This window comes from Penicillium alfredii, assembly GCF_028826965.1.
Source record: "Penicillium alfredii strain IBT 34128 chromosome Unknown utg000004l_segment0_segment0, whole genome shotgun sequence".
Taxonomy (NCBI): domain Eukaryota; kingdom Fungi; phylum Ascomycota; class Eurotiomycetes; order Eurotiales; family Aspergillaceae; genus Penicillium; species Penicillium alfredii.
The window spans coordinates 1,256,905-1,282,374 of record NW_026622701.1 but is presented as its reverse complement, the minus strand read 5'-3'; the positions used below and the strand labels follow the sequence as shown (position 1 = coordinate 1,282,374).

Below are 25,470 nucleotides of genomic sequence, written 5' to 3'. Positions count from 1 at the left end.
GGAAATACATGCATAGAAGCATCCATTCCCTTCGGACACGGGAATCAAAGGGTATTATAAAAGACAGAGACGAGGAAACAGGGGGAAGAACGGGTATATTCGGAAGAAGGGAGTGAGGAAATGGACGAGAAAGAAGATCCTCCCGATGGTCCGTCCCTTCCATCACTTTTTTTTAGGCCATGCAGAAAGAAAGAGGGAAAGGAGGGCCAGGTAGAAAGGACGATGTTAGGGGGGAGGGGAGGAGGTATAACCGAAAAAAAGAAAATCCACTTGACAGGAAATATACGACTCCAACCCCCAGCCCAATTAGAACAAACATCCATGAGCCAAGAGGCGATTTAATCCTTCTGGCCCTCATTCTCGACCATCTCCAGAACTATCTGGCTGCGTTCATACTCGGGGTGTTGCATGCAAATCTTGACCGTGTACCCACTACCGGCCCCGGCAACGCCGTTGGCACCAGCCGAGAGACCACTAGCGAGATTCATCAAGCCACCGGTATTCGCCTGGGTGTGGGTGCCAGGCATTTTGCTTCCGTCATCCAGACAGACGACATTGTGGCCCGGGATGACCTGTCTCAGGCGGCCGTTCATTGCGTTGCGCACCTCGACGAAGTCGTCATTGAACAGGATCAAGAACCTGCCATGGAGACAGGCCGAGTGGGCGCTGCCCACAAACTCCATGACCACGCTGCGGGACACGTCGCCGTGCTTGTTGACATACACCGCGCATTCCTGGTAGGCGACCAAAAACTCGCTTTCGCTGAGCCGGAACATGCCCAGGGGGCGGAGATCTTTGATTCGGTTTGCGATGCTGTGCAGGGTGTCCTGGGCGTCTGGGGCCTCGGAGCGAAAGTCTGGGACGGACCAGGACTGTTTCTTGTCGAGGGTAAGGACTTCGATGCCTCGGTGGGTCGAGATCGCGAGCGACGTGTGGAACATGTTGATACTGTAGCTTTCGGCTGGGATGTAAAACTCGTCATATTCACGGAAGAACTCTGTTTGCGAGCGACGATGGAAAAATCGCCCTTTGTTGTTCGCTGATTTCTGAAGCACAGGCTCCAGGACCTACATGTTATCAATTTACCGTCAGTTATCAACTCTAAGAAAGTCGTCGACATGAGTCTGCATACCTTGAACGTAGACGAAAGCCCATCCCGCTTCTTATACAGCACCAGATACCGATCCTTCATACGCCCTGCGGCAAAGAATCCCACTTCGCGGTTCCCAGACAGTTTCTGCGGGGCTCGCCGCGATGAGTCCTGCGACTGGGCGGGAGCACCACTGGCGGGACAGACCACATCGAGATGATAGGCAATCAGAGACCTGTCTGAGATGAGCATGAACAGGTTGAATTCTTCGAACACGGCCACTTGGGTCACCCGCATTATAGGAATCGCTCGGTACCAGCCCCGCGGATTGTTGAGCTCAGACATGTACACGCCGTAATCAGTGCCAATGGCGCACATGATCCGACCAGGGGGCTGCTGGAAGATGGTGGCACAGTTGACTGCGGCCCTGCATATGGGGGCAGGCCGGGATTTGGAGCCCCCGTATTTCTTCTCTACCTCCCTGATCGCACGATGCAATGGGGTGCCCTTGATGGTGACACTCTTGGAGCCAGTCGCATTGTCAGAGTAGGCGAATGCCGTGTCGGCAAGAACTCGGAGTCGGAATGGCTCGGCATTTTGTGAGAAGAGCGCTGCAGCGTGTTTCGTCTTCGCCTCAATGATTTTTTCGCACCAGTCGTTGCGGCTTTGAGCAGAGAATGCGTACAGAATGTAGATTTCTTGTTTGCCCAGATGTTTGATCTTGAACGGGTAGAGAATCTTGTCATCCTTCGAGTTGTCAAGAACAGTCGCTTGACCGAGACTCTTGCCAGAAGATGCAGACACTCCCGAGACAGACAGAGCGGACCCCGAGTGTGTCAGAGGGCTCACACTGCCTTGGGAAGGCGTGACAGTTGAGACACCTCGCATGGATGACTTGATGACGGGGTCATCCTTGGTGCTTTCCAGAACTAATAGATCCATCGGGATAGGCAATTTCGACACATCGTACCGCTCGTACTTGAGGGTTCGCGAAGAGTCTCGAGTGGAGAAGGTTTTAGCAAGAACGAGATAGTGGTCGAGCAGGATGGCATGGGTATCGACAAGGAATCGAGTCCGGGTCCCTGGGCGCTGTAGGTCCCCCCGAAAAATGATCTCGCGACCCAGGTGTTCCATATTGAGCTCCACTTTCTTCTTCATCTCCGGCCGCAATTGCAGCTTGGCCGCCAGTTCCATTAGGTCGGCCTTTTTATTCATCTCGCCGACTTTGTTATCACACTCCAACGCCACGACCTTGACTTCCTCAATTGCTTGTGCCACATTTGTCTTTTCTTCTGAATCCTTGACCATATTCTTGTGAATGGTGGCAAGCAAGAGGGTATATCGTTGAATTCTGGTGATTGGGGCTTTGAGGAATGTGTCCCAGCTTAGCCGGTTCGACAGCTTGTGTTCCCGTACTTGGTTCAAGAAATGCTTGAAGTGGGAGTTACGCTCAGCCTCTTTGCGAACAAGGTAGTTTGCAGCCGGGAAGGTTGCCGCATAGTCAATGTAAACGTTTTTGGCCTTGCGAATCCATTCCCTGAAAATGTCACTGAAGCCGGTGATGAAAGGGCCCTGCTCTTTCTGGCGATATTTGAGCTGCGCCAACAAGAAGTCTTCATTGACCTTCTTCACGGCGTCGACTTTGCCGAAGACGTCGTAAAGGAATTTGCCGAGCCGTTTTGGCGCGATGATCGAGGGATTCATGTTCGCCAATTGGTCCCGATACAACTCACGTAACACGTCCAGTTGCCCAATGTAGGCATCTTCGGTGGTGACGATCTCGTGCAGGTTGTTCTGTCGATCGATCTCCTTTCTCGGATGAGACTCCCAGACTTCTTTGGGCACCTTGTAGAAGGTAACCCAGTCCTCCACTTTCCTCTGCGGTGCCATCATCTGCGCCTTCAAATTGACCTTCTTCAAAGTTCGCATGCAGTGGTGGGAGTAGCACCGCGCAAAGGCATCGGTATCGTGGATGTGCATTTCTTGCTCGTGCAGCTTGGGCGAGTAACACCCGGTCCCAGTAATTTGAAACAGGACTCCTGACAGACGACCAGAGCTGAACTTGACCCATTCTTCTTCTTTAACCAATGCTTCTTCCTGAAGCATACTGTTGACAACGCGTGCTGCTAAGGTTTCTGCATCGGCAATATTCATTGTCGGAACCTTGTGGGTAAACAATGCAACGATAGCGTCAACGACGGCCTGTTCCCTGAGATCGGTTTCCTCCTCGCTGAGATCTCGAATCCACGACAAGATGGAGCTGAGAGCCCATGGCTCACTGCACTTTTTAAACTGCTCAGATGACAGTTTTGCAGGGTGGAACTTCTTGCGACGTCCGGCCGGGATAGTCGGCAAGTCCAATGCCACAGCTGCCGCGGCCGCTTGGGACGGATCAATCTGGGGCAAATCTTTGTTCTGAAGCTGCCAGAGAGTCTCTTGTTGCTGCTTATATTTGGCTCTGTCTGCATCAGTCTTGGACCTGATAGGCGGATCAGTGCGCGGTCCAATTGGAGTCGACAGAGATGACGACCGTGGGACTTGGGATGGGCTGAGTAAAGGTTGTCCATATGAATCCGCTGAAACCGGTAAAGAAGGGTGTGTGAAATTTTCATTGTCGTGCACGTCATCCTGCTCTGGGGGGCGATAGGTGCCAGCAGGCATAAGGTGCGAGAAAAGATCAGCACCGCCGGCCGGCTCAACAGGTGCAGGCGGCAGCGGGCGCATCCCAGGGTGAAAGAAGAGATCTCCCTGTGTGCCCGGGTAAGGGCTTTCGTCATCAGATTGATCTGCATCATTGTGCTGTTCATAAGGACTCTCTCCTTCGTCGCCATAATCGAAACTCATTCGCCGACCATAGGCGTCAGGCGCCGACAAGCCCCCCGTTCCTCCGGCATCAACCCTGGCATTTGGCGGTAGATGATGAAAACGTTGGGCATATTCGTACGCTATGGGAGGGTGATCATAGTCATCAAGATACGCTCCTCGTTCATCTGGAGAGAGGTTGGAACTCCTGAGCGAACCAGATGTACCCTGGAATCTCTCCCCAGCAGCCAGGTCTGAGTATTCTTCGGAACTGTAAGCCCGCTCCTCGCCGTAGTGAAGGTTCCCTTGATATCCTCCTCCATACAGTGCTAGATCGTGGCCGATAATTTCGCTGTCTTCCTCGGGGCCGGAATGCGGCGAAGGCCCTGCCGGCGACGGACCTCTGAGTGACGGGTGCGATCCGCGGGAGCTCATGACGGAGTTCATCGTCCCGCGTCGAATAGGCCCGTGAAGGCGCTCGCGATCTTCTTGGGCCTTTTCCTCCTCGTCCGCCATCCGTAGCATAGCAAGGCCAGCTTCAGCCTCCGCATCACTTTCATCACTGTGGGCAGCATAATTGACAATATGCCCTGTCCCTGTTGCCATATTGCCATTGGTATGGGTATGACGCTCATCAGGCGATAGGGGCATGTGAGAAGCTGAGTCGGTACCGGATACTCTTGAGCTGTGGCTCCGACCAAAGCTGCTCTGGGTGTCCATCACTGCCGCCTCAACCTCTTTCATCAGCTCATCATAACCTGCGGCATCATTGGCCTGATACGAGGTGGATGATGCCTGGCCGTTGAGAACCGGCTCGCTTTCTATCGGTGGTCCGGGTAAAGGCCGCGACTGAGGATGTCGAGTCAGAGTATCGGTTCGCCTCGGCGGCGCTTGCGCAAACCCTGCAGCTTGCTGTACTGGCGGTGTTGGGAGTCCGCGTCCCGACCCAGAATGAGAGACACTGGGTCGCTTGCCATACAACCCATCGCTGGGGGTCTGGTGCGCAGGTGGTTCGGGGGGTTGCTCGCCAAAGGAGGTACTCATAGTCGCTGTCGGGTGGGGAAAGAATTGTGATTCATAGCCAGACCCTTGAGAGGAATAGAAGTGCGTGCGAGTCGCGGATGTTGCCAGATTAGCCCCGGATGGAGAGTTCGAGATCGTATATGCGGTTTGAATGCTCGGCGACGAGATCGCTTGGTAGGCGGGCGCGCTCGTAGTAAGCGGTTGGGATAAGCCAGGTGATGATGCATATGAAGACAGACGCCCTCCGTACGGGTGATCGGGCCCTCGAGGTGGGGGAATCGGAGGCTGCTGGGAAGGATACCCATACGACTGTGGAGTCGGGGGTGTCTGTCCATACTGCGAGGCTACACTGGGTCGACGCGGGACACTCGAGGTTCCCAGGCCAGACACGGTAGCAGACTGATATGCTGCCGGGTTGTATGGCTGGTGACTCGAAACCGGGCTGGAGTAAGAGGCCGTGCTGGCGCCACTGTATGCCAAGGGATTATATCCTAGAGTTTGCGGTTGTGTCTGTGGAGGGGCGTACTGCTGCGGATTATACGTCTGACTCGAGGATGTTGCTGGCGGGTATTGGTACTGATATCCCGACATGACCGAGGTCTGAGATGAAGCGCGACTCGGGGACATTCGCGTGTCTTCGGAAGTGTACGAGGTGCTATCGTCCTCATATGCCCCGTGCGAAACGCGGTAGCCTCCCTGTTCGACACCACCATATCCCCCTGGGTGGACCGCGTATCTTGCATTCCCATCGGTCGCTCTCACATTTTGCATCTGTGGGGTGTTGAAGAATTGCGACTCATCTCCGGCGTTATAACTGGGCATGCGTCGGGGGAGTCGCTGGTTCGGAACAGGGTTAGGCCGTGTGTAATTATCATAGCGACCAGGGACCGGTTGACCAGAACCAGGTGGGTTGCTTGCTTGGCCATAGTATGCCTGTTGACCGTTGGGATGGTGTGCCATTGCTCCGCACCGGGGACTGATCCAGTCGGGGATTGGCTCGGGTGTTAACGCGCCTGCGGCCTGCTCAAGAACACCTTCTCAGAGCAGGAAAACACCAGATCTGACGCAGCGCAGTCGCAGAAACCAGCGACCGTGGGAGAAGGGCAATCGATCTCATCCGAGTGAAGGGCGGGGGGCAAGTGGGCAGGTGACGGACTGACAGACAGGTGAGGGCATCCCTCGAGAGAAAACGAGTGTCGCGGGGATAAAAACAGAAGTGTGAAAAGGGGATCCCCCAAACAACAAGGCAGGTCTGCGCGTGAGGTGGATGGGGAGAGAGAATGTTGGCTTACAGCGAACTCTAGAATCCGCTGTGCCTAAACGAAGAGGTACTGGGCACCGGCGCGACCGCCGTTCCCCACCGCCAATCCCAGGTACCAGTACATCTGGATGTTGACTGCTTTTGATGCCTGAACAACTTATGCGAGTCTCTTAAGAGTCGCATAAGCTCACCAGTTCAAATGTCAGTCACTCTTTGCCATGGATCTTCCTGGTTCTTGATTTGATTTCTCTCGCTTGACGTCTATTTATTCTCCGCATATGACAGGGGTTCCACTCTGTTAATATATCCAGCATTTGGCTTTTTCTTGCTGGCTTGGATCTCCCCTGGTCTATTTAGGGTCTTAAGGGGGGCTGAATCTTTCAGCTGGGGAATATAAACAAGAAAACTGAGCCACTGCGCCCCATACTCTTGTGCACTGCCGAGAGCAACCTACTTGTTTACCAGCCACACATGCCTGATGTGGTTCCTGTTTACAATAATCCATGCATATCATGATTTTGAAATATGGTTGTTCAGGGTTGCTCATACTAGGCAGACCAACAGAATGCCCCTGATTCCTCTGTTAATTTGGGCCCAAAAAATATTGAAAATAATCTACAAAGGAATGGCAATTAGCTTGCATCTATCAAAGTGCCTCTATGGCGACAACGAGGCAAAGAAGATATATATTGCGAATCCGAATGTTGTTCTATACTGCCTAGGCGTGACTCGACTTGAACTCCGCCCAAGTCCTCTTCTCTCCTCCTCTACCTATCCTCCTCTCCATCAATTTCTTCCCTGATTCCATCGCTACTGGGCACTCAGTTGTGCTTTTTCAACAGTCCTCGCCCACAGCTGCCCTTTATATATATTCTTTTCCATGTGTGGGGGGGATTGGTGATCCCGCGACTACTCTATTGCCAATTCCTCTACAGTGGACCTCATCCTCTTGATTTACCATCTAGATCACGAGACAAGTGTTGCCTATGCAGGACGTATCCCTATCTGATCATTGATCTTGCAGAACAAGACCTAGCCATAACAAGACCTAAGATGGCTAGGGACACTTCTGTCGCTGGGCCTGTACAGTCAGGCCGAGTCACCCGATCAAACAGAAAGCCACGCATTCAAGGTTTCGCATCCTGTTTATTTAATTTGATCCCATTTGATGGAATAGGTGGTGCTAAATCTATCTAGTGGCACCCGAAAAACTTGCTGCTGCTGCAGGCATTCCGACCCTGGAGCCAGTATACGGACAGCCCCCTGCCTGGTCGGAGGTCTGTAACCCCCATCGTTAGGAATCGAGGGTTGTAATACCAATGCTTCTCCTAGAATCGTCCTGAACTCTGTGATGCACTCCCGTGGTTTCGCTCCACCCAGGGAGGTGCCTACCACTTGAACACCCTGTGCTTTGGCTTCTTGGTGGATGCTGATTGTGGTGACCGCTCATACATCGACGATGAGATTGTCATCACCAGAATGTGAGAATCATTGTTTGTGAAAGTCTGGTATATTGAATAATGTATATGCTAATTTAACCAGCGGTGGAAACTGTGTCAAGGACGCAGAGGGGAACTTGATCCTCACAAAGGACCTTGACGCAGATAAAGCGACTGTCAAAAGCATTCTGAACAGCCTGAGCATGAAAATTCCCATCGGCCTCATCATCGGTATATGATCCCATCTTGAGCAGACATTCATACATGGTATCGGGGTGTTGACTATTTCCATAGGGAATAGAAACACCCTCCTCAAGAGAAAGCTTCCTCATCGCTACAACGTCATGGATTGGTTCCGCATTACCAATGTCTGGCATGAAAAGATCGGAAACAAAACCGGCTTCAAGGTTCGTTTCGAAAAGCTGCATCTCTCGGAGAAGAGCTGGTGGGCAGCCAACGACTCTACCCCGGTTGTCCCTCTGGAGCAACGAGATTTCCACACCAAGCCAGCATCCATTCAGTGCCAGAAATGCCTCCGAGAGAGCCTTCGTCTATACAAGGAAGGGTGGATGTGTCTTGAGCCATCATGCGATGCATTCTGGAAAATCGACGGTGCCCCTGCCTCGGTTGTCCTTAGCTTCCATCCTGATTTCTTGAGCTTTCGTGCTCAGCCAGATGCAAGCATCAAGCCCCATCACAGCCTTGTGCCTGATCTCCTGTCAACCATCAACAACAAGGATGCAGATGTCAGCACAATTCGCATTACGTGGAAGGGTATAGTGTGCCCTCAGTGCTCTCGGTGCATCTCTCGTGTATTTTGGGACGGCTGGAAATGCACGGATGACCTTGCCAACAAATCCTCTCCAGTCAGCAATAATTGCACATTTGAGAAGATTTTGAACATGCCTCCAGTTTCTCTGCGCTCTGTCCTCGATGACCTGGAACTGGGGCCCATCAAGCGAGCACTGTTCTTTGAAGAGAAATTCGCCAGACCCGAGATAGATGATCAGTCCTTGTTCCCATACCGCAAGCTCACGTACAAAATCAGTGGCATCGGCTCCATCACCCACCTGGTTTCCAACAGGGCCATCAATAGCCGCAAGCATGGCCCTAATGAGCTCTTCAAAAATCTCCAAGAGCAAAATCTCGCTCTTCGACGGTATCCACTTCAGCAGAGCGTTGGTGAGTTATCCATCTTTGCAAAAACCCAAGGGAGTAACAACTAACCCGGGGACTAGTTGCCGGAACATTGACTGCCCACTTTGCTGTCAACTACGTAAGGAGACAATGGTCTTTCCCCGAGCGTCAGCACTGACCACTGACTAGGGAATGCCATACAAATATGTTGTATCTGTGGATTCCAAGGGCTTTGATGAAGCGTCGGATGAGGTCCTGCGAGCATTGGGCCGTTTGACATGGGCCACCAAAATGGCAGTCACCAGTGCGGGTGATGAGTTCCTAGCTCCCAACGAGCTGCTGATGCTTGGCTACCTCGAAGGGATGAAGATCGGGGTAAGTCCCATGTGGATGAGAATGTTCACCACCAGCTAAGTTCTCAAGTATCATGACGATGGCGAAGCATCGCTGGGTCCAACCATCGCTACCCTTTCTCTCGGAGCCAAATCAACCATGTTCATCCGCATGAAGTACAGGTACTACAACGGGCTCAGCCGGGTGAAAAAACCACTTGAGGAGGACCCTGTGCTCGAGCACTGCAAGTTCGAAGCCAATCGCCGGATGCTGAAGGACCAGTTTGAGGCTGGGCAGATCTCGAAACAGAAGTATGACTCTGATCGTCGCAAGCTTCTCGGGGAGACCAAAGGCGGGGAGGCACACCCCATCATCAAGATTGAGCTCAACCATGGAGATTTGGTTGTCATGCATGGAGAAAAGCTGCAGAATTTCTACGAGGTTGGTCCTCCTACTCCCTTTTAGCACACGAGATGGGTTGTCTCTGACCTGTGCAGCATTCTGTGGTGCCCGAGGACAAACTACGCTTTGCTCTGACCGCGCGATACATCAAGCCTGGTCATATCAACAACCACGATCGAAAGAAAGGGAATTTTACTCTCACCCCCGACCAAATTTACGATGGACAATGATTCGATTTACCAATCTCGCATTTCCACGTTCTGACTCTCCGCCGATATACTATTATCTCCTGCGTGTTCCTCGACTATATTATTATCGACATTTCTATTTCCGATTTTATTCCTGCTGTGCAGAGGGTGATTAACTCGGCTCAATGGGGAATGCATTCACGACTGAAGTTGACTATATTATATACCCCTGGTTATTCCTATGACTGCAAGGCTGTTTGCTGCATGTGGCGAGAGATAATTATTAGCTATATCCACTTGCACGATATGAATTAACTCATGAATTGCTGCTGATAGTTTCTCTGAGCTTTACCGAAGAAGTGATTCTCGAGAATTGGAAGAACAAAAAAAAAGACCCGACTGTGTGCAGGCTGTGCAACTGCAACTCTTTCCTAGACAAAACCAGGGTATGACGAATAAGGCCCAACATGAACCCCCTTAGTCCGCCGACCCTTTTTTGAGGGTTTGGGGCCAGGGCGGGTCCCTCGATCACAGATTTGCCAATATCCGAGGCATTTCCCCATTGGCGTCATTCGGTACCATCGGCTCTCCAACAGCCTGCATACTAATAAGAACGGGGTCGGCCATGATCTTTTCTATTTTATTTTAAATTTCTCTTGATTTGATCTTATTTTCGCAGTCGAGATCACTCCTTGGCTATTCTTATACTGAACTGGTTTCATTGAACAGTTCGTCCGCGCCATCTGATATACTAAACGCAATCTGGGGTATTTCGCATTTCGCTGCATTTACCGATTTCCCCGCACACGCCCTCCACGTTTTCTAATCCCCCGGGTTTCACTCTGCTCGCCTTTTTTTTCACGCCTTTTCGCCGGGGTTTTTCATTTTCATTTATTTTTATTTTTATTCTTATTTTTATTTTTTTTTTCCTGTTATCTTGGTAGAGCAAGATCATATAGAGAGGTGAGTGTAAATTCCTTCTTGGGGAGATTCTAAGCTAATGAAAAGTCAATTAGCAGTGATCTTGTCCCCCTTTATACATACCTCTTTCAACTGTCATACGTAGATAGATATCACCGAGAAGAAAGTGACGCAAAAGAACGGCAGCCATGGTTTTCTTGCCGCCCAAAGAATACGGCCAGCTTGAAACGGTCTCCGATCACATCCCGATCTGCGAGTTCATGCTCAACGAGCAGCATGGACGGGTGGCCCATGACCTATCCAGAGATCCTTACACTTGCGGGATCACGGGCAGGTCGTATTCGTCGCGCGAAGTCGTCGACCGGGTCGACTCGCTGGCTCGCGGGTTGGCCAAAGAATTCGGATGGGCGCCAAACAAGGGCACGGAATGGGACAAGACAATGGCAATTTTCAGTGTGAACACGGTATGGATCGATGTCATTGACAAAGAAAGAAAAAAATAATAATAAATGACTGATGCCATTTTCTTGCCCGCATAGATTGACTCTCTGCCTCTGTTTTGGGCGGTGCACCGACTGGGAGGCGTGGTGTCTCCGGCGAATGCTGCATACTCAGCGCCCGAGTTGAGACACCAGCTGCTGGATTCCAAAGCCAAGGCGCTGTTCACTTGCATTCCACTGCTGCCCACTGCCCTTGAAGCTGCTGCCAAGGCCGGTTTTCCCAAGAGCCGAATTTATTTGATCGATTTGCCACAAGAGATCCTTGGGAGCACAAAGACTCCAACGGAATACAAGTCGCTTGCTCAAATCCTGGAGGCGGGCAAATCCCTCCCACCGCTGGAAGACCTGAAATGGGGACCGGGAGAGGGCACTCGCCGGGCGGCATTCCTGTGTTATTCCAGCGGCACGTCCGGACTACCGGTAGGTCGAATAGCGACTGGTCTCGTCACGCAAAGGCGGCATTCAACTGACAATGAGTGTAGAAAGGAGTGATGATCTCCCACCGCAATGTCATCGCGAACACACTGCAAATCAAGGCTTATGAGAAGAAGCACCGTGAAGCTGTACGGACCAGGTCAAGCCCCGTCCACACCGATATTGCGCTTGGCCTGCTGCCACAAAGCCATATCTATGCGCTGGTAGTGATCTGTCATGCTGGCGCTTACCGGGGCGACCAGACCGTCGTGCTCCCCAAGTTCGAGCTGAAGTCCTATTTGGCCTCGATCCAGCACTTTAAGATCACCTCGCTCTTTTTGGTCCGTAGCTTCCCGCCATGAAACTGGATTTCGTGAAAATGCTGACTTCGTAAATCAAGGTTCCCCCGATCATCATCAACATGCTGAGGAGCCCAGACGTATGCTCCAAGTACGATTTGAGCACCGTTCGAGAGCTGTTCACCGGAGCCGCACCATTGGGTACGGAAACTGCGGCCGAATTCCAGAAGGTTTACCCCAATGTGCTCATCCGGCAAGGATACGGTAAGACCTGACTTGACAGGCATTCCAATAGATCCCCAAAACTCACTTCGCTTGTGCAGGCCTAACGGAAACCTGCACGGTTGTGACTTCGACTCATCCCACGGATATTCTACTTGGCTCCTCGGGATGCATCATTCCCGGATTCGAGGCGCGAATCATGTCCCCAGAGGGCCAAGAGATTACTAGCTACGACACACCTGGCGAATTCGTGGTTCGAGGCCCCAGCGTAGTTTTGGGGTATTTGAACAACGAAAAAGCCACCAAGGAAACCTTCGAGGATGGGTGGATGCGCACAGGAGACGAAGCTGTGATCCGTCGAAGCCCGAAGGGCACTGAGCATGTCTTCATCGTCGACCGCATCAAAGAGTTAATCAAAGTCAAGGTTTGCAGCAACCCTGATTGATGCCTTCGGGAATTCAAATTCGACATATCACTGACAACATTGACCACAGGGTATGCAAGTCGCGCCTGCAGAGCTGGAAGCTCATCTTCTCGCCCACCCAGCAGTCGCAGACTGTGCCGTCATCGCCGTGCCCGACGAGACTGCTGGTGAGGTCCCAAAGGCCATTGTGGTTAAGTCACCCGCGGCTGGCTCGGATGAAGCAGCAAGTGAGTCCATTCGGAAGCATGTCCAAGATCACAAGGCTCGCCATAAGTGGTTGAAAGGCGGGGTGAAGTTTGTCGATGCTGTTCCGAAGAGTCCCAGTGGCAAGATCCTACGCCGGCTGATTCGGGACCAAGAGAAGGAGGCACGGAGAAAGACGGGAGTCAAGCTCTAGATGTAATTCACCATTCCCGGTTGTATATTTGAGAGTTGCGAGTTGTGAGTTGCGAGTTGAATCGAGCAGCATAGATAACGATAGCGCGTTTGCACTGTTTGTCGCGGGGTCGGATTTCTAAGCGGGGATTTTTTTGTAGAAAAAGCAGTTCGACTGGCGTCTTTTGCTTTCTCTTGAGTCGTCACATTCCAGAGATACCCAGTCTTTGTTCTTTTTCTCCTTTTCAATTTGAACAACTGAGGAGAGTGTCTGTGTCTGACACCATTATCGACTGCCAATCCTCAATTGCGCCAGAAAAAAAAAAGCTTGTATATCCATACCCACCTAAAGTATGTCGCAAGACCCCCGCCGAGAGGGTGAAGACGACGCCTATGTCGAAGCAGACGAGGCCGAGGAGATTTTCAACCGCGATGAAGACCACCCCATGGAATCGGACGGGGAGGACGACCAGCCCATGACCTACGAGGAGCAGATCACTTTCCAAAATGACTCGGCAGCGCATTTCGACTCTCACAACGACTCAGTCTTCTGTGTTGCGCAGCACCCCGTACACAACAACATCGTCATCACCGGTGCGGGCGACGACACGGCGTACATCTTCGACTCGACTCCAGGCGACCGACCCGTGCTCCCGCAAAGCTACGAGTCGAACCCGCAGCCCCGGGAGCGCGAATCCCTGAAGCCTGTTGTCAATTTGGACGGACACGCAGACACGGTGAATGCTGTGGCTTTTACAGAGCCAGCGGGCGAGTATGTCGTGACGGCGGGGTTGGATGGCAAGCTGCGCGCCTGGCGGGATACGACACCCCAGAAGACAGGTTTCGCGTGGGAATTTGTGGCCGAGGCGCAAGAGGTCGAGGAGATTAACTGGGTTGCCGTGTGTCCAAGTGACCAGAACACGGTAGAGAAACACAACGTCATTGCACTCGGCGCCAACGACGGCAGCGCCTGGGTCTTCCGCATCGACCACACCGACTCCGCGCAGCCCATTTCTATCATCCACAGCTTCTTCCAGCACACCGCATCCTGCACGGCGGGTGCTTGGACCCCCGACGGCAATCTGCTGGCAACCGTTTCCGAGGATGGGAGTTTCTATGTCTATGATGTCTTCGGTGCCGCGGCGGCCGCGGGCATCTCGGGATCCCAAGGCACGAGTGCTATCATCGGCTTGACTGCCGAGGACCAGCGGTTTGCCGTCGATGGCGGCTTGTATTCTATTACCGTGTCTCCCGGTGGTGGTATTGCGGCAGTGGGTGGCGCCGAGGGCCACATCAAGATTGTTGGTCTTCCTCGGCTGGCAGCCGGTGCTTCCTCCCAAGCTGCTAGCGGTGCCTCTGCCGCAGGCACAATTCTGGCGGCGCTCCAGGCGCAATCAGACGGTATCGAGACGCTGTCTTTCTCGCAACCGCCGCTCACCCTTCTTGCTGCTGGTTCTGTCGATGGTTCGATCGCGCTGTACGACGCAGCTCATCGGTTTGCCGTCCGCCGGCATATCAAGGAAGCACACGAGGGCAATGCCGTGGTTAAGGTGGAGTTCCTTCAGAGCCGTGTACCGACAGCTGCCCCTCGCTCCGGCCCTCTTGCCTCTGCCACTGCAGGTCAGGGTCGGTCATGGCTGCTGACGTCTGTTGGGTTGGACGGTGTTGTGCGACGCTGGGATGCTCGTGGTGGCACCGCCGCTGCCGCGCAGGGACTGTTGAAGGAGTGGAAAGGTCATATGACCGCCACGGAAAACGAGGATGGCGAACAGGCCGGTGGTATTATGGGCTTTGTACAGGGACTGGATGGCAAACGCATTGTCACGGCCGGTGATGATGGGATCTCTTTGGTCTTTGAGGAGTAAGGTGTCTGCGATTCCCCCAAGGTTACCGAGGTATATAGACTGCTCGAGTCGCGAGGCTCCAGCATCGTATTGATGTGAATTATGATATCATGCCACGCCATTGACTCTATAAACGAGCTAGAAGCTTTAAACCCCCATCCCAATGTATAACTATCCCATTGGATATCAAGAACACAATTCGGATAGCTCTCGGTAGAACAATGAAAAGACATCTGGATGTGGTAGTTGAACATAAGCTATGTACACGGAAATCAACCCAACCCAAAGCGCCGTCTGTATCTCTGCCATGACACGAACAACGACTCCTCTACCGGCCGAAGCCACCGCTGCCACCAGCAAGTGCCTGGAGTTTATCTCACCAACGGGATGCGAGGTCCTCCCGCCTGTTTGGGTATCCGTCCTCCACTCAATCGCTCGGTCGGCGGGAGCCTCAACTGCTCTACATGCATCTCCAATGTATGAGCTTTTTAGTGGTGGGCATCACCGTGGTGGTGGTCATCCTTCAGGAAGAAGTGCTCATATGTGCAGTAGGCGGCAAAAGCGACGGTCGCAATTCCGAAACCGGGGAAGAGTCCCTTGAAGCGATTGAACCGAGAGAAGGGACCGGTGTACCGCCAGGTCTCACTGTAATCAGAAGAATATGCACTGTTAGTGACCGCGAATTCCCCTCAGATTGGAAAGGCTATCATCATACTTGCGTGTCCAAGGATCTCGGCGGGCATAGACAGATGACGGAGAGGCCGCAGCCTTGAACTCCTTGAGATCGAATCCAGTAGGGTTTCGAGCAGGCATAGTGGAGGAATTAGGGAGAGAGCGAGAGATCCGGCGAGCCCGTTCAAGGGGAGAAAGAAGAGTTCAGGCAGACTTGGCAGAACGGATGGGCGCTAAGCCCAAGGCGGAAGCGCAATAGCTTGCCCGCCTTCGAGGAAACCTGACCCTCTCTCCGCCCAATTCACCTTGGAATGCGCACCGAGTTCCTACAATGCCTCCTCCCGTCGGCCGATATGGGCCCTCTGGCCTAGGCGCTCCTTATTCCCTGCAGCAAGCCCATCTCCAGTCTCAACCCCCCCACGCTCAATCCGCCAACTCCGCTTTGCCGCCCCCTTCGCTTGGTGGCCATCCTGGCTTTGCTGGGAACCCAAACACCAATATGAACCCATTCACACTCTCTGGAGCAGGAATATCAAGTGGCATGTCAGTTGCTGGGTTTGCAGGTGCTGCTGATGGCGGTGGAACCGGTCTGGCTAGCCATGCGGCTCAGATGGGGTTTGCGCGCGGTGCACAAATGCAACAGCAGCAGCTCCATCAGGGTCATGATGGACGCTTGGCTCTGGAATCAAAGGCTGGTGCTGTGAAATCACGGATTCGCGATGTGTGGAAACACAACTTGGCTCAAGAGATGGCTGTGTTGCGCCAGTTGGTCGACAAATACCCATACATCAGCATGGTAGGTGTCCCTCTTTCTTTGTCACCGTTCTCGTGATGGACCTTTATGGGTGGGAAATATGAACAGTATTGATTTCTTGGAATATAGGACACTGAATTCCCTGGGATCGTCGCCCGTCCGATCGGTTCGTTTCAGACCAAGGCCGATTACCACTACCAGACTCTCCGATGCAATGTCGACTTGTTGAAGATGATCCAGCTGGGCATTACCCTGTTTAATGCTGAGGGAGAAGTGCCCCCGGCCAACGCCACCGATGCCAACGGGCAGCCGTACGGAAACGCCATGGCCCCCGCACCCTGCACCTGGCAGTTCAATTTCCGGTTCTCGCTTGAAGGAGACATGTACGCCCAGGAGTCGACAGCCATGTTGGCCAAGTCTGGGATTGACTTCAACATGCATGAAAAGAACGGCATCGACCCCTTCGAGTTTGGTTCTCTGCTGATCAGTTCGGGGCTGGTGCTGCTGGACGACGTCCACTGGGTTTCGTTTCACTCCGGCTATGACTTTGGCTACTTGGTGAAGATCATGCTTTGCTCCCCTCTCCCCGAGAATGAGGAGGAATTTCACAAGTTTCTCAACATCTTCTTCCCGTCGCTGTACGACATCAAGTACCTCATGAAGCACGCCAGCCGCAACCAGGCCGTCAACGACATGCCTCTGACGCCGGCCGCCGCTCAGATTCTCGCCAATTTGGGCCAGAAGTCCGGTCTGCAGGACGTAGCAGACGAACTCGGCGTAAAGCGGGTCGGGATTGCTCACCAGGCTGGCTCGGACTCCCTCGTGACGGGCGAGATCTACTGGAAGATGCGTCAGCTCGTGTTCAATGGCACCATCGACGAAGCCAAGTATTCCGGGCAGGTCTGGGGTCTGAACGGCCAGATTCCCGCACTGAGTTATCACATGGCCCAGCAAACTCCGAACCTCAACGGGGCCACTATCTACTCCGCTGGTACGCCCACCACTCCCAACACTGGGCACGTCGGTACTGGCGCCCACACACCTCAGCACCATGGCGCAGGCTTCGGTATCCCCACGCCCGGCGGGGCCTTCCACATAGGCAAGGTATGAGGCCGCGGGAACTAGGGGAAACGTGAAGCATTGATACGATATGATGCATGTACATACGCGCGTGCGACTGGTGCTGTTTGTTCTTCGGCATTCGTTCTTCTCGCCTGTCGTTTTGCGTGGGTTTCGTCGCCTGTGTCGACCTTTGCATCTGGACGAGGGAGAGGTGTTAGGTCAGGGGGAGTCTGGTGTTTTTCCATATGGCTGGTATTTGAAATTCATCTTCTTGAGTTTTCAGGCGTTTGATCTTATCGTGGCTTCGACCGTTTACTATGGACATTTAGGTGTCTGTTTTTCTTTTCTTCGTTTCCTTTCTTTGCGGGTATAGATCGGACTCGGGGTATGATGTACAGCAACCTTTTTCCTTCTACGTTCTTTCTTTCGGCACATAGCCCTGGAGATCGATACATTGTCACTATAGGCAGTATCTTCTAGTGAGAAAGACAACAGTCAGGAAACTTTTCATGTGCCAGATAGTTGGAGGCCACATCTCACCTTGTATTTGAACAGAGTATCAAAAGACTTCCATAAAGATAATCGAATTGTATGCCATCATGTAATAGCCACAATCCGGAGCGTCTCCAACTACCGACAGCGGGACCCCACTCGATGATTCAAGCCCACCACACATCCCAAGTCACAAATGTCAACTCACTCCATCGCCGAGTTCTTTGATATAATCCTGCTCTTGGTTATAGCTCAATGAGTGGACGAGATCCCCTCCGGCCGACCAAGTCCGGCATTGTGCGTTCACGAACGGGTTGTATGATGTGTCATCGACGTCGAAAAAGGGTTTGGTCCACATTGCCTCGTTATTGCATGTTCACAGGTCACTGAGATGCTATAGTGTGATGAGAAGAAGCCCGTCTGTGGTCTATGCGCGCGGTTATGGGAACGCTGTGAACCCTTGAAGACGAACTTCGAGTCCCGGGAAGTGTCTTTTCATTCATCATGCAGGAATGAGGTACCGTCTATTACCTGGAGAGACCACTCTAAAACTTCGCCGTTATATACACCAGAACAGACAGGAAATACAATCATCGATCATAATCAATGTGAAGAGCTCGCATACGATGGGACAAGGTGTCTCTTTGGCGCTTTGGTTCCCGGGGTCGAGAAACTGACGGAAATACCTCTTCCTCTGGGTGTCGATGCAGGATTTGGTGCTGCATCCGAGTGTGGGGTGGAATTGTCTTCAATGAGTGCCCAGCTACCTTGGGAAACTCATCCGCCCGGCTCATCACGGCATAGTACTGGAGCAGAAGGATCGAAGGGCAGAATTGGGGAAGAAAATAATCCAGCATCTCCCTTCTCGGGCACCGCATCACGTCTCAGCCTCTGGGGTGATGTCTTTCTATGCGAGATGCTAAATTCGGAACCTCTCAGCAACGATATGACCTGTATTTCCTCATCTGGGGTTCTAGCGGATGAGGGTATAGTCGAACCCACAGCCGGAACTTTGCAAGCCAACATCCCCCACGAGATATCATTGAAACGCGGTTCAAACCAGGAAACTTTTTACATGAACCTTTGGGATACTCAGTGTCTCGCAGCTCTACATCTTGCCTTTCAACGGTTCGGAATCCTGCAGAGACTTCCACTGGTCATGATCGATACAACCATCGCACTGGCAGCCTGCCAACTCAGTCGAATGCTACCACAAAGAAAACCATTCACAATATCGGATATCCCGGGGCTTTCGTGCAGATCCGACATCTCACACCAAACCCTCAGCCAGCAATACTACCAATCAGCCATACGCCGAATCACCTTCTGGGTGGAGAACGACAAAGGCTCAGATCCGAACTCGATTCTGACTGTTTTGGTCCTTTTTTGCAATTTGGAATCGTCTCTGGGTAACTTTCGAGGGTTCGGTTTACATTCCACGGGTGTGACAAGCTTGATCCAACAATGCACAGAAAAAGGAATCCAGAATGACCCTAGTCGAGCTGGATTGCCTGCTGCCTGGCTCCAGGCTCAGCTGCTTAACTGGTGGCAGAGGTTTCACTTTAGCACTCCGGTATTTCAGAGGATGAGCCTGTCTGTTTCAATACAATTGGGGCTTGATATGAAATCTTGCCGCAATGGGTCTTGCAGAATACTGGCGAAAAGTACATGACAGACCTACACAGTCCGAGGAGCACGCCGACGGTCCAATAGGAGATTGCCCTCTGAGCTTTGCACTAGCTCCCGACGGCGAGTCACAGTTTAAGGAATACGAAAACTTGCTAATCATTCAAGCCAAGAGGCTGGATGAATGGCATGCAGACATGCCTCTGTCAGAACGACCCATTGAATCGTTTCAAGGTGCAAGCCGGTCTCAAGGGACGTCGGTAGAATCTGCTCTATCCATTCAACCTCTATCATTCCTGTCGCATGACACTGCCATGAGCTACGCATAATACATATCTGCACGTGCAACCCAATGTTCTGCAGACTCGACAGTCTCTTACTTCAAGAAGACCCCAATATGCGATCAGTCCAACGACAAAACTGAATTCTGGGTCACAACCATGCTCCGCATCGCAGCTGGAAATGATTGGGAGAGCTGCATCAATATTAAAACACACACAATCGGATTGTCAGGGCTGCTTCTTGCATGCGCTCTCCGATCTCGCAGCCTGCTTGTCGGGCTGTGGATCCAAAATTGGCCGGAAGAACGACAAAGAGCAACGGGTCTCGAAGAGGGAAGTTTCCCGGTTCTCCAAATTCTCCAGGTTCTCCGCGTCATCAACCGAGAATGAAGGGCTGGGTACGAGGTTTTGGCTATTTTTCAAACGACTGACGATGAAGGAGGCCATGGGAAGTTCGATTCGTATCACAGTCAGGTTCTCACGTCTATCATGACCTATGAGTGGTGCAGAAGAACCGGCTGGTTGCTGTCCAAGTGTATTTCTGTTTAGTTTATCGTAGTCTCCTATCATACAAACAAATTAATTGGATAGCGGGGGATTAGCCATTTGTTGGTCGAAGTATTTATCAGTTCAAGGCGGTAGACTACAAAATACTTTGCATATATCTACCCAACTACCTCAGATCATTCATGCATTAGGAAACTCAACCCGCTTCAAAGAACGTCCTTTTTGCAAAATGAATAATCACCGCACGTTGAACACGTCGATGTCAACAAGCATCGCGTTGCCCTTCAAGGATCCCGCACCATACTCGATTAGGGCAATCGATCCGGCCTCCGATTTATCTAATCGCCGTCGATCGTGGAGTACAACCTGGAGATCCGAGGTCGCGATAACGTCTGCCCTTAAATACCCTGCTGAGTTCAGCTGTCAGGTTGAGCTGCTTACTCTAAGTCCATTTTGGTGCACGATCTCGGTTCCTTGCTTTATCCTTCTCTCAGACACCCCCCCCCCCCCCCCCCCCCAACCATCCGACCATCCCCCAGACATATATAGAGCTAGCACAGAATGGTTCTCGACCGACTTCAGCAATTGACCCATCAGGTCAATGCTACTACGCCGCCGCCTCACCCGTTCGATCCCCTCTCTACGGCTGAAATCGATGCCGCGGTTGCCATCATCCGCAAGGAACATGGCCCGCTCAACTTCAACGCCGTCACGTTGTATGAGCCCCGCAAGGCCGAGATGATGGCCTGGCTAGCAGATCCAGAGCACGCTCCTCGCCCGGCGCGAGCAGCTGATGTGGTTGCCATTGTTCCGGGCGGCAAGCTGTACGATGGCGTGGTCGATCTCGACCAGAAGAAGATCGTACAGTGGGTCCACACGCCCAATGTCCAGCCTCTGATCACTATGCAGGATCTCCAGGAGGTCGAGCATGTCGTGCGTCAGGATCCTCGGGTTATTGAACAGTGCGGTATCATTGGGATCCCCAAAGAAGATATGGATAAAGTATATTGTGACCGTGAGTCGGCTTCTATCCACTTTCATATACTTCCAGAATATATTTCAATGCTAACATTCTGAGGTTTGGCTTAGCATGGACCATTGGGTATGATGAGCGATTTGGTACTGGGATCCGTCTGCAACAGGCACTGATGTACTACCGTCCGCATGTCGACGACTCCCAGTACACCTTCCCGCTGGACTTCTGTCCCATCTACAACTCGGAGACCAAGCAAATCATTTACATTGACGTGCCACCAGTGCGGAGACCCGTCAACAAGGTTTCACCAAACAATTACCATGTCGCAGACATTGAGAAAGAAGGCGGCTACCGGACAGATATAAAACCCATCCACATCACCCAGCCAGAAGGGGTGTCATTCCAGGTCAACGGCCGAACCATCGAGTGGCAGAATTGGAGCATTCACGTCGGCTTCAACTACCGAGAGGGAATTGTGCTTAACAACATTACTTTCAATGATAAAGGGATTGTCCGGCCAGTCTTCTATCGGCTCTCGCTGGCGGAGATGGTGGTGCCCTACGGAAATCCCGAACACCCACATCAGCGCAAACACGCGTTCGATCTGGGCGAGTATGGCGGCGGATACATGACCAACAGTCTGTCCCTGGGCTGCGACTGCAAGGGCGCCATTCACTATATGGATGCGGCGTTCGTCAACAGGGCGGGCGCGAGCACTATCATCAAAAATGCCATCTGCATCCACGAAGAAGACGCAGGAATCCTATTCAAACACACGGACTTCCGCGACGACTCGGTGGTTGTGACACGCGGCCGCAAACTTATCATCTCTCATATATTCACCGCAGCCAATTACGAATACTGCGTGTACTGGATCTTCCACCAGGACGGCACCGTGCAGCTGGAGATCAAATTAACAGGCATCCTCAATACCTACGCCATGAACCCGGGTGAAGATACCAAGGGCTGGGGCACCGAGGTGTACCCGGGGGTAAACGCACATAACCACCAGCACTTGTTCTGCCTGCGCGTCGACCCCAACATCGACGGGCCCGATAACACTGTTTTCCAAGTCGACGCCACTCGGGGACCTGGCGAGGTTGGCAGCGCAGAGAACAAGTACGGGAATGCCTTCTACGCCAAAAAGACCAAATACTCGACTCCGCGCGAGTCCATGTCCGACTATGACGGCTTCACCAGTCGCACTTGGGAGATGGCTAACACCAACAAGCTGAACCCATACAGCAAGAAGCCCGTCTGCTACAAGCTGGTCAGTCGCGATGTGCCACCGCTCCTCCCAAAGGAAGGCGGGCTGGTGTGGAAACGCGCTGGGTTTGCTCGGCACTCAGTGCACGTTACCAAATGTATGTTCTCATTCCTTCATTCTTCCTTGGGTCTCCCTCTATCCCTATGTCTCTCGGAGTATATACCTACCTTCTCACACCGTTCAGACTCCGATGACCAGATCCATCCAGCTGGCCGTCATGTCCCCCAAACCTCCGGCGAGCCCTCCCAGGGCCTCCCCGCCTGGATCGAAGCCGCGGGCTCAGACTGCTGTATCGAAAACACCGATATCGTACTCTGGCACACGTTTGGGCTGACTCACTTCCCCTCGCCCGAAGACTACCCCATCATGCCCGCCGAGCCCATGACACTGCTGTTGCGTCCGCGCAACTTCTTTGATCGTAACCCGGCCCTCGATGTGCCGCCGAGCTATGCTCGCACGCCGTCGCAGGTTGCCTCTGAGGCGGGAGCATGTGTGTGCAAGAAGAGCGATGGGTCGAGTGTGCAGGTCTGAATTTATGATCTTGGCTATTTTTTTGACAATAGGCGTTTCTGTCTTTCAGCGGTTCATGAATATTTGTTTCTTTCCTCCTTCCTTTCTCTCAAACCTAGCCCTCGATGCCATATTCTGCTTCGCTTTTCTGGGCACACCGAATACAGTTGTTTATATCTGATATGGCGAGTGATCTAGACATCCCCCAAACGAACATCCACCCTTATTTAAAGCCCTGAGAACCGTGAATGTCTGGATGTCATATTCATGCAAATCAGAGTCATAAGCCATGGAAAATGAAGTTATCCAAAGACGCAGCACCAGGTGTCTACAAGATGCTCCCCTCTAGAATAGAAACCAATTCTATAAGAGTGTCCCTTGGGATCTTCATATTGGATATACGCCGAAACCGAAATGTACTATAGAGGACTAGTTCTACTGAAATCCACATAGAAAGCTTTTTATTGCGACTTTATATGGAGGCTAGGAACTTTGACCTGTAGGTGGTCCCATATCAGGCCAGCACCAATGAAACTTGTATTATTGAACCAAAAGCAGTTTAGCGCGGGGTACGGATAGCATCTGGAAGGACGGTTACAACTTGATTAAAAAAAATTTTCAGCACCGACTGTGGTTCGAACACAGGACCTTGAGATAGCTGCTTTGTGGAACTGCAATCTCCTATTCTACCACTGAACTACCGGTGCTAGTATGGGCTCCAGCGCCAATTTTTGATACTATCAATGAAAGTAAAATAATTGCATAAGGTTAATGCCAGTCGGGAGCCTTCTAAGGTTCCAAGGGTAGAAAGGTTCTTATAATCAACAAGACATCTTCCTTATAGTACCAAAGTATCTTATTCAATTGTGACTTTAACCGTGCATTTCCTGCGTAGAAGGCTCTTGTTTTTTAATAGGGGGGGATGAAAAAAAAATGAAAAAAAAAGCACCGACTGTGGTTCGAACACAGGACCTTGAGATAGCTGCTATATCCCGAAAGGGACAACTGCAATCTCCTATTCTACCACTGAACTACCGGTGCTTGATATTACCTCAGACGCAAATATATCTTTATATTTGATAGTTTTTTAGGGCTAAAATTTAGAATAAATGGCAACAACCACAGTTTTACTTTCGTGGTCATTCTATGGTCGCTCTATAGTCTACATGTTTGCAAATTAAACGAACCACTTAAGCTATTACTCTTAAGCTGACATTCTTAAGTCAATTTCGAACCATGAATGCCGAGAACATCTGATACAGGCTTGGTGAGAGTGTTTATTTAGTCCAGTACTTGAACTACTAGGTAGTTTACACATAGACTATCCTTGATCTAGTCCCAGCTCACCTATTACTTTAAATTAGGCATGCCATTCAGACACCAGCCAATACTGCAGGTTAAGTTCGAATAGACAGGTTATTTAGTACATAAGTTCAATCAATCGTTCAAAAATGGAGTTAGAGTTCCTGAAGAGGATCGAAGTGATCCACATCATAAACTCGCTTGAATTAGCACCCAATGAAAAATCAGCCTGGTGAACATCAGGAACAGAACAAAAATGAGTCAAAAATGTAACTCCGATAGGGGGAATCGAACCCCCGGCTGCCGTGTGAGAGACGGCGATGTTAGCCACTACACCATATCGGATTTGATAGTGATCGACGGGGCAAATTTGAATTGTATCCTTGTTAAGCATCCTGAGTCACTGTGTGCGTGCGTGAAGTCCTCCGTCGTCGCTTTAGCTTCTCGCTCTTTTTTCGCCCTTCTGATTCTCCTTTCTTCCCGCCTCTATATACGTCTGACAGCTGGGAAGATGATGAAGAGATATTGTCTTGCTTCCAAAATAGGCTGTTCCCTATCGACAAGCATGCTTGCTATCGCATCACAGAGAAATGTTGGAAGCAGCAGTACCAGTCTGCTGATGATGTCGTTTCTGATATATCTCTAATTCAAGTCTCTAACGGAACCCCTTAATAAATAGTATTGGGGACACCGAGATACAATGAATATTTTTGACAGATGAAGCTATCTAAACTATGAGAAATGACGAAGCTGAAAAAGCAAAGAGAGGCCCGTTAAGCCTAAAGAGCCTACAGCCTACGCTCATGATTGAAAAATCTGGTCAAAGTTGATAGCCGAGGTGGCAAGCGAGGTAGTAGCCGGCTAAGGCTGGGCTAGGGCTGGGGCTGAGGCGTTTTCTTGTTCAATGCCATGATTTTTGTGGGTCAATAGCGTTGGTCGATGGGCGTGAGGCGTGAGTGGCTTTGGTTATGAATCGAGAGGCGCGAGATGGAGTCGCATTGAGTAGCTAGTACTCAGTTACGCAGTAAGCCTTGATTCGGGGGCGATTAGGGTCATTCTAAGAAAGTGGGTAGACTATCGGTCTTCAAAGGCAGGCAGGGGAGTGCAGTGACGGACAGGCAATCACTACGCTAGGCGTACCCCTGCTTCTTGCATAGGGAAGATGTAGGAGGCCGGGTTATTTTTCTCTCCCTCTTTCTCCATTTCTCCCTATATCTCTCCCTCTATCTCTTTATTTCGACTGTTTATCTCAAATGAGTCTTCGTAATATACTATAAGGCTCCATAGAATCTCGTATAATTATTTTTGTAAATAGCCTAAACGACGCGGAAGTATTCAACGTAACGG

General features: G+C 51.5%; 9 protein-coding genes across 9 annotated transcripts; 6 read left to right on the top strand and 3 right to left on the bottom strand.

The window, feature by feature from the left end:
• Window positions 1-338: 338 nt before the first annotated feature.
• On the bottom strand, window positions 339-5,875 carry NUU61_002142 (putative Rho guanyl nucleotide exchange factor; the record flags this gene model as incomplete). Its single annotated transcript, XM_056652724.1, has 2 exons — window positions 339-1,067; window positions 1,133-5,875. 2 exons carry the CDS (start codon window positions 5,873-5,875, stop codon window positions 339-341), a joined length of 5,472 nt encoding a protein of 1,823 aa, XP_056513791.1.
• Window positions 5,876-7,229: 1,354 nt separating this feature from the next.
• On the top strand, window positions 7,230-9,717 carry NUU61_002141 (uncharacterized protein; the record flags this gene model as incomplete). The annotated part of the gene is made up of 9 exons (XM_056652723.1): window positions 7,230-7,320; window positions 7,374-7,453; window positions 7,509-7,657; window positions 7,719-7,846; window positions 7,910-8,797; window positions 8,854-8,891; window positions 8,942-9,127; window positions 9,176-9,526; window positions 9,583-9,717. The coding sequence occupies 9 exons, from the start codon at window positions 7,230-7,232 to the stop codon at window positions 9,715-9,717; spliced, it is 2,046 nt and encodes a 681-aa protein (XP_056513790.1).
• A 1,067-nt stretch (window positions 9,718-10,784) lies between these two features.
• NUU61_002140 (acyl--CoA ligase) lies at window positions 10,785-12,852 on the top strand (the record flags this gene model as incomplete). Its single annotated transcript, XM_056652722.1, has 6 exons — window positions 10,785-11,060; window positions 11,136-11,516; window positions 11,579-11,851; window positions 11,911-12,073; window positions 12,133-12,455; window positions 12,526-12,852. 6 exons carry the CDS (start codon window positions 10,785-10,787, stop codon window positions 12,850-12,852), a joined length of 1,743 nt encoding a protein of 580 aa, XP_056513789.1.
• A 331-nt stretch (window positions 12,853-13,183) lies between these two features.
• NUU61_002139 (WD40 repeat domain-containing protein) lies at window positions 13,184-14,695 on the top strand (the record flags this gene model as incomplete). The annotated part of the gene is made up of 1 exon (XM_056652721.1): window positions 13,184-14,695. The coding sequence occupies one exon, from the start codon at window positions 13,184-13,186 to the stop codon at window positions 14,693-14,695; it is 1,512 nt and encodes a 503-aa protein (XP_056513788.1).
• Window positions 14,696-15,162: 467 nt separating this feature from the next.
• NUU61_002138 (NADH dehydrogenase [ubiquinone] 1 beta subcomplex subunit 3) lies at window positions 15,163-15,487 on the bottom strand (the record flags this gene model as incomplete). The annotated part of the gene is made up of 2 exons (XM_056652720.1): window positions 15,163-15,319; window positions 15,390-15,487. The coding sequence occupies 2 exons, from the start codon at window positions 15,485-15,487 to the stop codon at window positions 15,163-15,165; spliced, it is 255 nt and encodes an 84-aa protein (XP_056513787.1).
• Window positions 15,488-15,677: 190 nt separating this feature from the next.
• On the top strand, window positions 15,678-17,210 carry NUU61_002137 (CCR4-NOT core DEDD family RNase subunit POP2; the record flags this gene model as incomplete). The annotated part of the gene is made up of 2 exons (XM_056652719.1): window positions 15,678-16,142; window positions 16,230-17,210. The coding sequence occupies 2 exons, from the start codon at window positions 15,678-15,680 to the stop codon at window positions 17,208-17,210; spliced, it is 1,446 nt and encodes a 481-aa protein (XP_056513786.1).
• Window positions 17,211-19,291: 2,081 nt separating this feature from the next.
• NUU61_002136 (uncharacterized protein) lies at window positions 19,292-19,609 on the top strand (the record flags this gene model as incomplete). Its single annotated transcript, XM_056652718.1, has 1 exon — window positions 19,292-19,609. One exon carries the CDS (start codon window positions 19,292-19,294, stop codon window positions 19,607-19,609), a length of 318 nt encoding a protein of 105 aa, XP_056513785.1.
• A 180-nt stretch (window positions 19,610-19,789) lies between these two features.
• On the bottom strand, window positions 19,790-20,008 carry NUU61_002135 (uncharacterized protein; the record flags this gene model as incomplete). The annotated part of the gene is made up of 1 exon (XM_056652717.1): window positions 19,790-20,008. One exon carries the CDS (start codon window positions 20,006-20,008, stop codon window positions 19,790-19,792), a length of 219 nt encoding a protein of 72 aa, XP_056513784.1.
• A 621-nt stretch (window positions 20,009-20,629) lies between these two features.
• NUU61_002134 (peroxisomal copper amine oxidase) lies at window positions 20,630-22,842 on the top strand (the record flags this gene model as incomplete). Its single annotated transcript, XM_056652716.1, has 3 exons — window positions 20,630-21,083; window positions 21,158-22,408; window positions 22,496-22,842. 3 exons carry the CDS (start codon window positions 20,630-20,632, stop codon window positions 22,840-22,842), a joined length of 2,052 nt encoding a protein of 683 aa, XP_056513783.1.
• Between the last annotated feature and the right edge of the window lie 2,628 nt (window positions 22,843-25,470).